Genomic DNA, 17922 nt, shown 5'->3' with positions numbered 1-17922 from the left:
TGAAGCATTTTTCATGCATTGTCTCATTTAATTTGCACAAATACCCTTTGAGTTAGATGTGGCTCTTGTATCAGGGTTCTAGAAGGAAACAAAGGGCAACACAAATGGGGCAATTGAGTGTCTGATGAAGGGACTGCTTATGAAACTCTGGGCAGGGTTAAGTATGTGAAGCCTCTTCAGGCTAGCAATAGTGTGGAAAATTTCACTCCTCCTCCTGGAGAGATTTAGAGAAATTGGTTTTGGAACTGCCTGAGCAAGAGCTGCAGCCTTCCAAGGAAGAACTTAGCCAATACCATTTCTTTGTCCAGCTGGGAAGAAGCCAGGAGAACAAATATAATGACCTCACTTTTTTCCTTCTTTATGATCTTTTGGTCAGTTTGCTGCCCATTGGCCAAACCCAACTTCGGGCAAGGGGACAAGGAGTTTGTAATTACATACTCATTAAGGACAACCTGTGGGGAACAAAGAACAGGATGACAGGGAATCAAGAATGCATCAGAAGAGGCAAATTGAGAATATCTGACAGAGTTTTACTACATGCATTTCACAGGCAAAGCCACTGAAACTCAGCCCCAAATCACACAACTTGTAAGTGACAATCATACCTGACCCCAAAGAGGGAGTTCTTATATACTATGTGAAACTACCTCTTCATCAAAATATAGAAGAGGAATAGGAAGGTCTAACTTTGCAGCTAGGAGATGAGTTAATAGATTCAAGACCCAGAAGTGTTTAAGTCTGAGGGTCTGATGTGGCAGTAGCAGTGGGGAGAAAGAAGGGAACAGATTAGAAACAGTGGAGGCAGAATGGACAGAACTTTGGGCCTCAATTTTCTTTCTGATTAAAAATAAATAAGAATATTATAGAAGATACAGACTGTCTTAGATCCTTGCCTGCATGAAAGCTTGGTGATGCTTCTTCTTTGCAGTGATTGTGGCATGTATTTATTTCATGGAATTAATGTATTTTTGAAAATATTCCCCAGTTGCTTCTTTTGGAGATTCAAAGTGGTGATGCTTATTTACTGCATTAGCAACACTCAACTCCAATTTCAAGACAACCAAGCTTGTCACCAGATGTCACAAAACACCTTTAAAATTATCAAAATAAAGATGTATATGTCTTTCAATAGCCCTCTCCTCACATAGAATGATGAGAGAAAAAAAATACTAACAGCATAGTAAAAATAATGCAGAAAACTTGGACAGCAACTATAAAATTTAAAAGCATTATAGTAATTCAATATGACCCAAACCTCTTTTTTCTTGAATTTGCTCAATAATTGCCTCATTAATTTGCACTAATTCATAAGGGCATTTATTATTGGAAAAACATGAAAACCTCCTAGTTCATGTTGGAAAGTAATTGCCTATTTTTATCTCATGGAATGTTTTAAAAATTCACTTTAGTCAGGGCATTTCAGAAGAGCCTTTTCTTTCAGTGTTATTTATTATGTGCCCTTAAGATTGGCTTTGACTACACCACAATTTGAGATTTTGGAAAAAAAAAAAATGAGTCTTTAGGATCCTGTAAGATAAATAGACCATTCTCTATTCTCGGTCCCCCCTCCCTACAGTTTCCATTTCCCGCTGTTACCCTGGCAAGCCAGGGGAACTGGCTTTATGGGGCTACTGCCTTCCACCCTTTCCACTTTAAACAAAACAAACCAACAAACAAAGCAAATTAAGAATCGATCTTATTTCAGCAACTGGACACTAGCTTGAAGTTTCCTGAGCTTTTCTGGGCAGTATTTCCTTATCAATTTTCTCCTTTCCTCACAGGCATTTTGTCCTGGAGGCTCTCTAGACAGCATCAATCATTGTCTCTAATTTACTCATGTTTTTGGAACCTCCTTCCGAACAACCAGCCTGTGTTTTCAGTTCAGTTCCCATTCCTATCTTCACTACCATCCGTCCCACAACCTTATGGTAACCAGTCACCATTCTGGACGTTGGACCTACTGCTGTAGGCTACCACCCAATAAGAGCCCAATACATGCCAGGCAACCTGTTCCCAAATTCCCAGTCTTCTAGGGGGCATGGCCACTTATTACTGTATGATCTGGGGTAAATTAGTTTCTCAGGGCATTTGGGTTTTTTTCTGCTATATTGGGGTATGAATAATCTTACAGTATTCTAAGTTGTGAAACCATTAAATGATATAATACATTTAAAACCATTACCGTACCTAACAGATTATAACTGCTCTATAAATCATCATTGGTTTTGCCTCTGTATAAGGAACACTGCACATCCACTGATTTTCATCATTTTCTGTTCTCTATAATAAGACTAGGTAAGGATATTGCCTTCTTTTCCTACTTAAAAAAAAAAAAAGGAAAGAAAAGAAAAAAAGAAAAAGAAATCTAGGTGGTTTAGGAAGGAAATGGGAAAGTTTTCTCATAGGCCTCCCATATAAACACTCATACTAATTTTTCTTTTGAAAACTAAAGAAATTAATATGCTAACAAGAGCATAAGTTGTCATTTAAAATATGTCTGTATAATAAATTTTATCTTTCTAGATTGGCATCTTTCCTATCAAGTGCAAAGTATATCTCTAGCATAAATCACAATTAGTCTTACCTTACGTGACCTCATTATGGTTGTAATTATTTCAATAAATATTTTCTCTTTAACACATACAGGTACATACTTATATAATGTTTTGAGTATATATTAATACATATTTACAAACAAATGCCTTAAGAGTTCTGAATATTATGCCTTGACTTAAAACAGATTCTTATGATGAATTAATGTGTTTTACCTTTAATTTTTGAAAATTAGAAGTAAATCAGCATGGTTATGGAATTCATCAAAATTGCTGATTTAGTCAAGTTTTGAATTTCATTTTTTATATTGTGTTGTCATCTAGCATTGGAATAATAACTACAAGTATCATTAACTGAGAAGCAGAAACTAGAAAATGAAATGTAAACCAGTGAACTGTGAAAATGATGATATATTCACATATACTCTATTGAAAATGATTTTGCATTCTCTGCTAATGCAGATGTGATGTGATGGGATTGTTGAAGTGGAATTATTTAAAGGGCTGCTTAAGAACTTGAGCATATATGATCTTCATACATTGAATGAAGATTTTAGTGAAAAACCTTTTCTTAGAATCACTAAGTGTTAGAATTTGAATGAACCTTAAATTTAACCTAGTCTGTCCCAGGAGTCAGCAGCCTTTTTATTACAGGGACAGGCACTAAATATCATAGCCTATGGGTCAGATGGTCTCTGTCAACTATTCAGCTCAGCTGTATAGTACAAAAGCAGCTATATACGTGAGTGAATGGATGTAGCTGTTTTCCAACAAAATTTAATTACAAAGACAAATGGCTGGCTCTCAGGCCATAGTTTGCTGACCCCAGATCTCAGGTCCCTCATTGTACACATAGTGAAACCAAGACTAGAAAGCTTAAGTCACTTCATCAAGGAGAAATAACAAACTAGTTGGTGCCAGAACCACTACCAGGCATTTAGTTTTGCCATATCGCAAGTCTTCCAACATGCATGCTAATGCTCTAGGAACAAAAGCATGTTTCTCATATAGTATTTAGTCAAGAATTCTAACTAGTTGGTTTACAACCTCTATCAATTTCACTTAAAGTTGTTATTTTCCAGAAAAACATATTGATTTTATTTTCTATGCAAAAAGAGAAAAAAATAGAAAAAAAGTTCAAATTCCTGGCTGTATATGAAAATTAATTGTTTGAATATTTTCTGTCTTCTTTGGAATGCCTATATTAACATGTTGTTATTTCTATTATATATATATATATATATATATATATATATGTATATACACACATATATATAGCTATTGTTGCCCAGGCTAGAGTGCTGTGGTGCGATCATGGCTCACTGCAACATCTGCTTCCTGGGTTTAAGTGATTCTCTGCCTCAGCCTCTTGAGTACCTGGGATTACAAGTGCCCACCACCATGCTTGGCTAATTTTTTGTATTTTTAGTAGAGAATTTTTACCATGTTGGCCAGGCTGGTCTTGACCTCCAGGTCTCAGGTGATCCACCTGCCTGGCCTCCCAAAGTCCTGGGATTACAGGAATGAGCCACTGTGCCCAGCCAAATGAAATATATATATATTTTAAATCCTTACCCTTTAGGATAGGTATAATTTATTGAATTTTAAAAATGCAGGAATAATTAAATAGAATCAAATGTTACCTTAACATGTTTCAATGTCTCTGGACTTAATTTCTTTTTATTTATGTTCAAAGAATACCCTTATTTAGTAGAAAGACTAAGGGATTTTGGTTTCCTGTAAAAAGTAGCACTGTTAAAAGTCTGGACAGGAACCGAAACAAAGATGTTACATTCAAAGGAAAGAAAAGGATATTTTAATTGTAATCTTGAAACTACTTTTCCACATTAAACAATACCATAAGATGGCAAATATACTTTAAAACAAAAAACAACAACAAAAAAAAAACATAGACCTGTCCTCAAGATGCCCGATTTTCTGGGAAGAATATACTTCCTATTAAGTCAAATAAGAGGGAGGGAATTGCCGGTATCCACCTCTCATAGTCATTATGTGAGTAGATTGGGCATTTAAGTCTTTTGTTGTTATTGTTACTGTTATTCACATTGAGGAATGTTCCAGTTAAACAATAAAATTAATTTTTGTTTTTGTTTTTGCTTTTCAAGACAGAGTTTTGCTTTGTTACTCAGGCATGATCTTGACTCACTGTAACCTCCACCTCCTGGGTTCAAGTGATTCTCATGCCTCAGCCTCCCAAGTAGCTGGGATTACAGGTGCGAGCCACCATACCCAGCTAATTTTATATTTTCAATAGAGACGGGGTTTCACTATGTTGGCCAGGCTGGTCTCGATCTCCTGCCCTCAGGTGACCCATTTTCCTTGGCCTCCCAAAGTGCAGGGATTACAGTTGTTAGCCACCATGCCTGGCCAACAATAAAAATAGTTTTAATAAATGTAGATAATTTATTATCTATATTTTAAAGATAATATTGTGCCATGGGCAGACTTTCTAGTGTAATAATCCAGCAAGAGATGATATGAGGACCTAAGGAGGAGGAATAAAAGAGGGAAAATTATAAAGTAAAATCCACTGGGTTTTGCGATTTTGTAAGTAGAGGGAGACTACACTGAAACAATATTTCCACCTTTGGTGAATGGATGGGTGGTGATGTACAGCAGTCAGTTGTAGACACTAGAAGATGTAGACACTAGAAGTTGGATAATTGGAGACAGGAGAAATGTTTAAGATTGAGATACATTCAAGATGAAAAAAAGATTGGTTTTTTATTGATACACTATAAAAGCAGTAATAGAGTGTCTTCAAACAGTTTAGCACATCATAAGATACTTAATATAGTATAAATCCTCTAGGAGGGAGAACATTCCATTTAAAATTATATCAAAAAAGAAATTCTTGGTCAGTCTTTGGCTGTGGAGTAGGAAAAACCTTCACCCCATGGACTGATTCATGGAATAGAGAAGGCCTCAAGTCTTTCCCTTGCCCACTGCAACTGTCTTATGGTAAAATATTATCCAAGTATTTTATGTTTGTTTCGAGTCAAGTGATACAGAAAGGAACCTTTCTCCTAGAAATATTGATTCTGTGATTAAGAGCAAGACTTTTTTTTCTGATTGTTTAATTTGGGGAAGGAGGTATGGGAGTGGCTCTATAATATAATATGAAACCACTGACCAACACAAAGTGGTAGCCCATTTTATGGAAAGACTCTGAAGTAATGAGATATACTATTTCTATGCCGTATTTTAGTTGACTGTACAAATTCACCTAGCTTTTCCTATTATTAATTTTACTTCATTAGAAAGGAGTAAGTGAATGTTGCCAGTTCCTTCTCAATTCCTTAGTCAAAGCAAAGGAATGAGAATTATTTCTGAGCCTTATCTTAGATTCAACAGTTTTCTCCATAGAGTTAAAGAGATTGCTTAAATCCCGCCAGTTTTACCACCTACAAAAAAGGATGCACTGGAATTTGAAGGAATAATTAAATGTGCATAGAATATAAGTTCTAGTGTACATCTGTTGACAGCTAAAAGGAAAGAACCTTGGGCTGTTTTTGGAACATAAAACAGTTACTAGTCAAATGCATTTGCCCCTGGTCTCTTTTGGTGTATTCTCTGTATTGTTCTGATTGGAGTTATATTGAGTGCCTTCTAGTACCTATGGCTAGTGGGGCTTACATAGAACCAGGTCTGGAGCCGAAGGATAAGCATAAGCTGGAGATAAAATCTTGGGACAAATCATCTATGGATGACAGTTAAAAACTTGACATAAGGCCCAGTGACCTATAGAGTGTATATATTTGAGAAAGCACTGGTTTGAGCATATGTGTATATAGCCATAGACAAAAATCAGCATTTAAGAGGCAAAAAGGGGAAGTTCCTAGAAGGAAACCAAGTCATTTCTGGTTAACTACTCTATATCTGAGAAAAAAAATGGGAAAATGTAGAAGGAAGGGAGTGGTCAGCAGAGTCTAATGGGGCAGAGAGAGCTATTGTGGTAAGTCCTGGAGAGTCTCCATTGTTTGGTGCTGAATGACTGTTGTGCTTAGGGAAAATGTCGGGAGCACTATCCTGTGATTTATTCTGCGTCCATGCCAGAGGGTAGAATCAGGCTCAGGGTAGCAGTAGATATTATCTATAAGATAACCATCTTACAGAGATGTGAGAAGGAATATTTTTTTTGGTTAAGAGGTTACCTATAAAGCTGCTTTACTCCTCTAGAAATTCAAGATTCGACTATGCTAGTATCAGGGCAGCTCAACTTTGAATCATTGGCAGTAGGGCTTGAATAGCAGGATTATCCTCTTTACTCTGGGGTCTTTCATTTGCTAGAAATGGCAATACTGTAAAGTTGGATACACTAAATTTTCTGCAAGCTGTTTTAGATGCCCATTGGAACTTGTATTCCTTAATGAGCACATACTCAGCCAAAGCAGCAACGTGCATATAACCTGTGCTTTGCTTTTTGACTTTTAAATCAAACTAAACATTAATATAGGAAGTTTTGATAATAATCCATGAACTGCATCTCTTTTAAAAGGTAGTGTAGTGCTCTTCCTGTAGTGTAACCATAGCAACGGACAAGGAACAGAGAAAGAAAGCTTTCACACATGCTGTGCTAATTAATCCTGTCCTACAGTTTGCTTTCAACTGAAGAATGCAGTTTAATAAATTTTGCATGAGTAAGCATGTTTTGATGCATGAACTGTATAAACAGCAATATCTTTACCAAAAATATTTGTTAAAAAATGTAGTTGTATATATTTATACTTCAAAGTCTCTTTCTTTCTTTCCTCTTTTTTTTATTCTTTTCTTTATCTTTCTGTGCTTCTTTTTGTCTTCCTTTAATTTTTATTTTTTGAGTCATCATTTTAATAATTTTCTCTATTCCTGAAAAGTTTTAGGATTTTCTTATTAACCAAACAGATATTTTGGGGGTGAAAACTTTTTGTTCATCAATAAAGAGGACACTTTCTACAAGAAACTGTTTTCATTGACTAACTATATTCAAATGAGATAAGAGAATTTTTCTCAAGCAGTGTAGAATAATGTATCTTAAAAATATAGTAACATTCTTCACTTTATCTGACACATTTACCTGCAAACCATTTTAAGAGACTTTGTCTTAAGCTTTGGATAGTTAGATATTGAAATTTATTTGTACTGTTGTTTGGGGAAGTTATGTGGCTCATCTGAATAAAATTGGAGTAGTCTTTGGCTTAAACATGTGGGAAAGAGGACAATCATGGAGGTAAAGCACTTTTTTTCTATTTGTACTTTTCAAAAATATTTAACCAGTTTAGCAAACTCATATTCAGAGTGAACAGAGTTGATCTGAAATTGCACATGATTATTTTGATTTATATTACTTCCAGGTTGTTTTGAAGTCTTATTTTTTCCCTACGACTGGGAACATCACAATTTTTTTAGAACTAGCTTGGTCTGAGCTGTCAATGAAAATCTTCAACTTTTTCATTCTCTCATCCTTCTGGCTTAGCTTTCTGACAACAGGGCCTCGGGAAAACCAGGGGAGTCAATCCTAAATGTTTTTAGCATCCCATTTGACTTGACAACAGCATATGGAACAAATCATGACGTATTTCAGGACTTGTGCCTGGCTCTTTAGTCTTCATATGGAACCACAGTCATTTGAGTAACCAACCCTTTTGATGGGATTACCAAATTCTGCAGACATTGTATCATCTTGATTGTCCTATCTGTTTTTCAATTTTGCCTGAATTAAGGTAGGATAAAACCTTGCAGAGGAAAGAAGGAAAAAAGGAAGAGGTTGTTATAGAAATCTTTTATCAAAAATAGTTTCTCCATTCATATACACACAAATTGGGGACCATGAATGTGTAAGGATGTCTCTGTGTGTATAATCTGTATACTTTAATATGGAATACTTATAAATATTAACCAATTCATAGTATACTGTTGCATTATTATTAAAACTGCCTTGTAGAAAAAAATTGGGACACTGTTACCATGGTTGAATTAATTAGAAATTCTTTGTATTACCAGCTGTCTTATTAATTTTAAAATTTATATATAATTCTGAAAATGGAGTGCCATATTTAATAAATGAGAAAAAGTCATTTCGTTACTACTACATAAAAAATTTTAAATAGTGAGAACCTTAAAATGAATATGTTATGGTAGGTTCACTGTAAAAATATTTTATGTGCTATGTACATCATAACCATAAATAATACTTTATACTTGTCTGTAATGAATACAGCTAGATAGAAAGCTGTCATATGGGTTTTTTTCTTTTAAAAAATAACATCTATAGATTTGGAGGTTTTAAAATGATTGCACATTCATTGTACAAATCTTGGGAAAACTCTCAGAAAAACTTACTAAAAAAGAGGATAATCCCATATTCCAGAGGTAACCACTGAAGATATTTAAATGTATTTTCTGCCAAACTTTGTTTTTTAAAGAGGGGGGGGGAAACCAAAACCATTTTTTTGTGCATGAGTATTTATGGTTATGAGGTCAAATTGCATCTGCCTTTTCACTTAACATCTTCCCAGTTTAAAAAAAAAATTCTTAGAGGACATTTTAATTTATCATATATGAGTTCATCAATGTATGTACCAGATTTATTTGACTGTTCCTTTGTAGTTATTTCTTTAGATGTTTTTTCAAAAGAACTTGTGCAATAAGCATTTCCTAATGATTATTTGACAGAACACTGAAACCACAAGAAATTGTAGGACAATTCTTGGAGGAAAGTATCATATTCTCCTCTTGCAGATTCACAGTATGCATTAGAACAATTAAGAGAACTGAGAAGTTTCACAATTTAGGGACTTTTTACCTATCTAAATCTATTTTTTTCTCAAAGTTATTTGACCAAGGAACCCTTTCTCACAATACTTATAACTCTTTTGAAAAATTCAAGAGATTTCTAAGCTCCTGTGTTATCTCGGTTTATGAATTATTTGTTTACTCTGCTGATATTTTATTAGATTAATGATATCAGTGCTTTATTAGGAAATAGAAATGATTTAATGGTTATTAGCATGTGTTAAAAACAGAAATAACAATCCCCAATTCTCTATTAACTTTGACATTGGACTCCTGATTCTGTATTAAAAGATCAGGTTTGACCTTTAAAATTGTGAGCATTGGAATTTAAATTCCCTTGTTTTGCTAACGCTTGTTAAACTTCTTTATGTTTCATGTAACCCACAGGTCTTGCAAGAGCAAAATCCGTCCCTAGCCACACATACTCCAACGAAGTGGTTACCTTGTGGTACAGACCTCCAGATGTCCTTCTAGGCTCAACAGAATATTCCACCTGCCTTGACATGTGGTGAGAAATGGAAGCTTTATTCTAGCTAATCTATCTCTAGTGCTTGGTCTGGGTCAAGCCTAGACAAACATCCTAACAGTTTGAATGAAGATTAATAGTGCAGGAGTGTTTGCCTGCATGTGGCCATACTGCTGAATGTTTAAAAACATGATTGGGAATGTTCTCTAATTAGAGTCTCCTTTGCAGGTGGCGTGTGGTAATGGTTCTTGATGGACAGGGGCAGAGACATTTTTCTAACTGTCAGTATCATGATTTTTCTCCCTAAGGGTCTTAATTTGTGACTGTATTTTATAACAAGGGAAGTATATATCTCCAAATGGCAACAGGATTGAAGTAGCAGGGAGCCTGTTTAAATTTGCAACAAAGCTCTGATGAGTGGTCTGATAATTTTGGTATAACTGTTAGGCACCAATTTGACTCCACAGTATGTTCCTGAAAACTTCTGACACTAATTGCCCAAAATGAAATAAAATGACTACTTTTAAAAAATATTATGTGTTTAGTTTTAGTTCTTAATTTCACACAATGCGTTTAGCAAAGCTTAAAAATCTATTTTATGAGGTCTAATGACTGGCAAGATTTAATTCATAATTAGTATTAATGGTATATACTATGCTGAGTTTCCAATTAAGTGTGATCCAAATCAAACAATCAAATAATGGAATAATCTTATTTTTGGCATGAAGGACAAGCTTACTACTGATTGTTGAACATGTCTTTTATTAATAGAAAAATTTCTCTTCTAGACTCACAATTGTGTCCAAAGTAAAACAATTTACATAGCACATGGCTACTTTATAATAGGAGTAATCTTCCCTGAATGATTATGCCCCCATATATAGAATTCCACTATGTGTTCATATAATTTTATGACCTCAGTAAAACTGCAGTATGTGTAGTTTATCTTACGTTGTATGCTTACTTCAGTGATCTACCCCCAATAATCTTGGCTTTTCATAAAGGGGCTATGATGAGGCTTGGCTTCTTTCCTGATGTTTTTGATCCAAAAATGTTATGGTGAGAAAAGAACAAGTGTCTCATAATCTAGGGCACAGTGCAGATTTTTTTTTTTTTTAAATGTTCCAGTAGCCCTCCCTAGGAATGGGATTTGGGGATTTATAAAGCCACTAAAGTTACCTGCAACATTTTGTGTACATGAGAATACATTTATTTTTATTGAAGTGTAGATTTGCAGCTTTCAACGGAGCAATAAGAAGGTCAGATAATTATACAGCTTAAGACCTGTTGTCATCAATTTTGCAATGTCTTATAATAAACCTAATACCATTTTAATGATATTCTAAAACACTGAGAATAAAGATGATCATCTGCCGTAAGGGGCTGAGCTAATCTTTATTTTATCATACTTCCGGGCTTTTTGGGGGCAATGGTAGTTTACATAGTTAGATTTTTTTCCCCAAGACAGGGGTTTGGGTAAAATGGGTATTTAGATAATTAGTTGTAATGGCAGAAAAAGCTGAAAATAAAGGCCAATGAATGCATCAGGATATTAGTTACTAACACTTTCTCATCCCTTTCCTACTTCCTGACTTATAGTTGGCTATGCAAAGAGTCATTACTTCAGATTCTTGTGTTATGGGGCTTTTTCTTCGTGTTTTGAATATGGAAATTCTAGGTTGTCTTTCAATGAGGTCAGTTAAGGACTCTGCTAGTAAAACATTGGCTGGAAACATCTGTGGCTTAGAGCCAGTTTTGTCTTAGTTGCTTGGCAGTTCAGTTAAGACTCTACCCTCAGAACGTTTTTTTACAAACTAGTGGTTAATTTTTCCCAAACCTTTAAAAGCACCAAGAACCAAATGGACTGTGACTTAATATGTGTGTTTCTGAGGTGTAGATCAGTATTTGATTTCCACTGTGTGCCACTTTTTCTTCTGTGTGTGTTCCTTCTTTCAAGGAAGACAGCTTGGACACTTTCTGCCAATTTGCTTTGAACAGAGACATAATGGAAGCACAAGAAGAAGACTGTTATTTAAGTGGAAAGGAAGAAAACTGCTAGAAACTAGTAGACCCCAAATGCCCTTTTGCCTTCATGCCAAGATTATTCATTGCCAGAACCAAATAGCAAATGTGTTATGTCTGAACAGCTTCCCATGCTTACCACCTCTTCAATTCTAAACCCTAAAATCTATATTATATCTATGCCTTGCCTGCCTGTCTGAATCTGATTTCATTCCAAGTCATTTTCTAAAAGCTATCTTGTTAATATCCTATAAGTCAAATAAGAAGTATATGTTTTTCCAGTTAGAGAGAAGTTCACAGGTACCGATTTTTGCCTAATCGATGACATCGATGCTGGCTATTCAGATAACTAGAAATGGGACTATAATTGAGTCATGGCTCAGCTGCAGCAAAGAGAAGTGGGAATATTAACCCATGGACAATAGCAGGGAGGCAGGTGGCAGCAGTTTCAGGCCTTTTTTACAGTTCATTTATCAGTGTGGGGCAGTAAGGTAGTAACTAAAGACTAACGATCCCTATACAGTGTTACATTTTCCAGTTTTCTGTTTAAGTATCCACAGGCAATAAAAATATTAATGAAGACACATATGCACTATCACTTGTCAGAAAATGATGGAAATCAAAGCTGGCCATGTTACAATCTTCTCCTCCATGTCTCCAACACTGGCAATGAACAAACAACCCTGTGTGATTTGGGAACTCATCAAGATAGATAGTTTTTGATACTTTTATATCCTTCTGTAAATTTGATTCCTCTGCTTAACAGAGGAATATAAAAATATTATATTTTATATCTGTTAAGCAGAGGAATCAAACATTTCCTCTGTATAGCTTCTCTTAATTTTTGGATTTATAACTCTTTGAAAGTCAAGGCATAGGAAATCATTGCTAAGCCTCTAAACCAAAAAGGCTTACTAAGTTCTGAAAGCCAAATTAAGAGAAGTGCAAATGTAACAAGCAGCTTATCTGTGTAGTTCTTCCCTTGCTAGGGAGCTTTGCTCAAGCTGTTGAGGTCATAAATAAGCTTTGTATTCCTCTATAGAAGTTCATAAACATGTTTAGAGCTACAATTGTTTTTTGAAAGCAGAAAAGCAGAAGGTCACTTGGGATTATATAAGGGCTTAATTTTTAAATTAAGATGACTAAGTTATCTGAAGCTAATAAATGATTATCTCATCAAGATCATAGTACTTTGTGGGGGTAAAATATACAGTAGCATTACCCTGAGGTATCAACCACAATACTCCCCAATACCCCAACAGTATATGAAGAATGATAGCATGTCAGTCTTTTCCTTTCATCATTTTTTTAAAAAGCTGATTAACATATTAACTATGCTTGTCAAAATGTGGGACAAATCATTTATAAATAAGCCTGTCAAATGTAATGAGATTGCATATTAAATCATCCGTTTCCCTATTACATCTCTGATTTAAGATTAAAATTAATTTATTTAACATTGTAGCAGCTGGGTGGTTAGAAAAAAATTCCATACTATTCCTGATATATAGAAAAATGTCTGCATCAAAATTGATTTTGCATATATTGGAAAAGAAATTACCTGTTTAATAAGTATGATAAGGCCATTTAGCATTGCTTTTTTATTAAATAAGCCTAGTCACCATTACATATTGGCATTATACAAAGTTCTACCATCATCTTTAATGATTTCTCTTGAACCAAGGAAATAATGTTTCCTAGGACTTAGGTTTATTTACTAATGTTTTAAGGTAGAGAATAACAAATTAACCCTACCATAGCCCCTACTCTGAAAATAAATTTGTTTTATATGAGGTCCTGCAGTTTAATTTGAGGCATGAGTAATAATAATAACAATAATAGGTGCTTTTATTGAACACAGACTGTATTCTGAGCTCTGCTATGTGTTTTAATTGCTTACCTGTTTTACCATGATACAGTAAAAGGAAACCAAACCCAGAGAGACTAAATAATATGGGTAAGGTCATGCAATTAGTAAATACAATGCATGCTCAAACTCAAGGATAACCTATTCAAAACTTTTTTTTTTTTTGCATTACACTATATAATCTCTTAAGAAGATTTATTTAAAAATTAGTCTTTATTTTACCACGAGAGCAACTCCAAAACACAAATACAGTAAAACATATATTTTATAGTTTAGCCTATACTCTGAGTTTTGTCATGTCCTTTGCATAGTTCAAATATAGTGGGTATCTTTCACCCCTACTCAACAGTCTATGGACTGCTTTTCTCTCCTGACATCAATGTTTGAAGACATTTTACTATATAGTTTTATGCAAGGAAGAGTTTTTTTAAAAAATAAACTAACACGCAATTCATTGGATTTAATACATTTTCATGGGACCAGTATCTATGCTGGCATATATTAATATTTTCCCAATTCTTAGCCCTTACTTATTTATTACCCTTGCTAAAATGAATGAGTTCATTTTAAACCGAAGGGTAGTAAGAACGAGAATTTGAGTTCATGAGTTATGTTGAATCATGTGTCTGTCAGCACTGTTTGTACTATTTCTAATTAATCAGATCATAAGACCAAGAAGCATATGAATTAGTTACTGTCAAAGGTAACACATCTTTAAGAGTTCTTGAGAACTGCTCAAATAATGCATGATCCAAGTGACTTGTTGGTGTAGCCACCAAAATGCAATGGAACATAACAAAAGAACTGGGGACAATCAGGAGGGTATCCAGGAGATTGAAGCTGATCTCGTGGTGGCAGCCATGGTTTCTAAGTACACTCCCACTACTGAAGTCCCTTAAAATTAGGATGACCCTATAGTTTATTATTATGCCAGGACACCTTTGAGAGTTAATAATTCTGCCAGGATAATAGGTGTAAAACAGAGATAACTGTGACATGTGGTCACTTTTCTCATAATGCACTACAGCAATAATTTGCCAAATACTATTAATCAGAAGAGACTTACCACATTTGTGTGTTTAATTCACACTAAGGACTGGTGACTTCAAACTCAAATTCCTTGCAACAAACTTAATGTTACATTGCCTAATACAAATGATCTCTATAAGTACAGTTCTGTCATACTAGGTTCTTGTGGCATTTTAGAGTGGCTACCAAAGTGCCAAATTTAGTGATGGCTTTGGGATGCTGAGAGGAAGTACTTTTATTTTTCTGTCAAAAGTCGAGTGAGGGGCTGGACATGGTAGCTCACGACTGTAATCCCAGCACTTTGGGAGACCGAGTTGAGTGGATCACCTGAGGGCAGGAGTTTGAGACCAGCCCGATCAACATGGTGAAACCCCATATCTACTAAAAATACAAAATTAGCTGGGCATGGTGGCACATGCCTGTAATCCCAGCTACTTGGGAGGCCGAGACAGGAGAATTGCTTGAACCTGGGAGGCACAGGTTGCAGTGAGCCGAGATTGCACAATTGTACTCCAGCCTGGGTGACAAAATGAGACTCTATCTCAGAAAATAAAATAAAAAGTCTAATGTGGTTGTAGTTTTTATATCCACTGTTGTTTATCAATATGTATGCTTGTGAGAGAAAGAGTATATTTGTGTTTTCAGTGCGTGTTTGGTCATTTATTGGCAATAAATTAGCTGAATGATAATATATAAAATGAGGCATTGTTCACTACCAAATCTTTTTAAGAACAAATAAAAAGTCTCCATTTTAAATCTACATTTGCAAAATAATTGGCTATCCTCAAGCTGGTTTTTGAGTGGTTTTTAAATAGCCAATTACAGTGACTCAGTTTCATGACATTATTATAACCCTTGGTGTATACTCAGCTGCCTCACTGGTTTGTGAAAATAACAATAGATGGTTACATGTGAAACTTTTTAAGAAATATAAAACTCCACAAATGTTGAGAACAGTGTTCTTATCACTCTTAGAATATCAATCAGCCAAGCTAGATATACTGCATTTCTATTGGAGTATAGCATCCAGGAGTGCTATGGGATATATAAAAGCTGCCGTATTTGGTTTTAGGGAAATTAACATACTGTCTGTGTCTTGAGAATCAAAAATATTTTTTTGCCCAGGATATTCTCATCTTAATTATGTGAGTCTGTGTGTGTGTGTGTGTGTGTGTGTGTGTGTGTGTGTGTGTGTGTTTTCATTTAGAAATATACAGGCAGGAGGATTGGCTCATAGCTGTAAATCCCAGCACTTTGGGGGACAAGGTGGGAGGATGGCATGAGGCCAAGAGTTTGAGATCAGCCTGGGCCACATGCTGAGGTCCCATCTCGGCAAAATATAAAAATTCAGTTGCCATGGCAGTATGTGCCTGTAGTCCCACAGGAGGCTGAGGTGGGAAGACTGCTTGAGCCACAGATTTCAAGGCTGCAGTGAGCTATGATCACACCACTGCACTCCAACCTGGCGCCAAGAGTGAGACCCACAAAAATTAAAAAAACAACAACAACAACAACAACAAAACAAGTAAGTCAGTATTCAAAGTTTAGAGAACATTGGGTGTGCACTGGTGCTTTCATGATGTAAGTTGTATATTTACTCATGCAGAAATCATTTTTCTGAAAACTGTCAGCCTAAATAACAAAAATGGAGAGGGAGACTCTCTAAATGAAAATTATATTTATTCAGAAACAGGCATTGCAATGGGAATATGTGTGCCATAATAAATTATGTGCATATTTAGAGAGGTGAAGGAAGACAAAGGTTTTTAAAGGAAAATGAGAAGAATTACATAATTGTTTTGTGATAATTATCCTTGACTACAAAGAGCAATAACAAGGGTGGTAGCAGTTTGACATTGGGCAGCCAGATGTCTTCTCAGAAGTATTTTTTTTTGTGTGTGTAAGGTTGCAATGCCCTTTGTGCAAGGTTTTGGGGTTTTTTCAGGTTTTTGTTATAGTTTTCATGCATGAGAACCCTTCCTTTGTGGCCTTCCCCAGCTCTGTTTGTCAGGAGTTTTAACACAAGTGACTCCATTTTGATGTTGACAACTTTTACAAAATGTAACTACCAGTGTTTTGCTTTGTAAAGGAAAGGCATTGTTATAGCAGAAAACACATTAAAAACCTAGGTTAGCTTCCCTCTGCCACTTCTTAGCTGTGTGACTTTAGTTGAACAAATTCCTTAGCTACCCCTAGCTTCAGTTTTCGAACCAGAAAATTATAGCAATAAAAGCTATTGCAAGTATAACCCGTAACTAATACATACCACAATAGTAACAATAGAAAAACAGTGATCTTCTGCCTCACCCACACCTACCCTTTAATCCTATTTCCCAGAAGCAACTACTTTTAACACTTTTGTTGTTTTTAATTTTTATTTTTTATTTATTTTTACTTTTAACTGTTTTAGACATAGGATTTTACTTCTTCCTGTCTTAAATTGCTTATATTGCTATTTACTATTTTAGACACTATCTACTAAGTAGATGTTATGGTAGATGAGGATTTAACTTGCTTCTGTCAACCTTACTTCATTCTCCTAATTTAGAATCTATATTATATCTTAGAATATTAATATATAAATATTATTCATGGTTAAAGTCAAGTAGTATTTATGATGATATACTTTGTTGTATAACCTTTCACTTTTCCTGGACTTAATAATTGTCTGTGATTCTTATTAGTTGTCTTTGCTCTTAAGGCTAATCATAATTGTGAAGAATTTGTCAATTACCAATGAAAATTATTTTCCAAATTCTTAAACACAATAGCAAATTTGTCATCTCCTTTCCTTAGCCATGTTCTTGAAACTTTCCTCTCTCAGCTCTCTGATTTCTTGCCATAGCACAATATAGCATTTCTTATCTCGGACTTCACTTGCTCTCCACTCATTCCCCATCCCCACTTAGTCCCTGCATGGTGCTGTAGATCCTAAGCTGGTTATTCTCTGTTCCCTTGCCAATCTCTTCTCCACCCTCTTCTGCCCTGTGTCCTACTGGCTGACCCCCACAGAATTGCATCCTCTGAGCTGCCATCGCTTACTGGTTTCCAGCTGGGTTTAGGCAAAAACAAGTGGGAGGAGAGAGTGACTATATATTCTTCCCTAATTCTTTCCCACATTAGACTATGTTTCTGGAAATGGCTAACCATGACTTCTGTGGGGAAGCTTCTCTCCCATGGCTCTAGCTATC

General features: G+C 35.3%; 1 protein-coding gene across 8 annotated transcripts in view; it reads left to right on the top strand.

The window, feature by feature from the left end:
* CDK14 (cyclin dependent kinase 14) overlaps window positions 1–17922 on the top strand; it is a 613351-nt gene that overhangs the window by 361080 nt on the left and 234349 nt on the right. For all 8 annotated transcript variants that reach the window (XM_017536523.2, XM_037741317.1, XM_017536528.2 and 5 more), the window contains one exon: window positions 9735–9855. In XM_017536523.2, coding sequence (XP_017392012.1) covers window positions 9735–9855 — 121 coding nt within the window. The remainder of the gene's footprint in view (window positions 1–9734; window positions 9856–17922) is intronic.

Source organism: Cebus imitator, unplaced genomic scaffold (genome assembly GCF_001604975.1).
Source record: "Cebus imitator isolate Cc_AM_T3 unplaced genomic scaffold, Cebus_imitator-1.0 Scaffold98, whole genome shotgun sequence".
NCBI lineage: Eukaryota > Metazoa > Chordata > Mammalia > Primates > Cebidae > Cebus > Cebus imitator.
The sequence above is the reverse complement of the archived record's forward strand: the minus strand, read 5'-3'. Positions and strand labels throughout refer to the sequence as shown.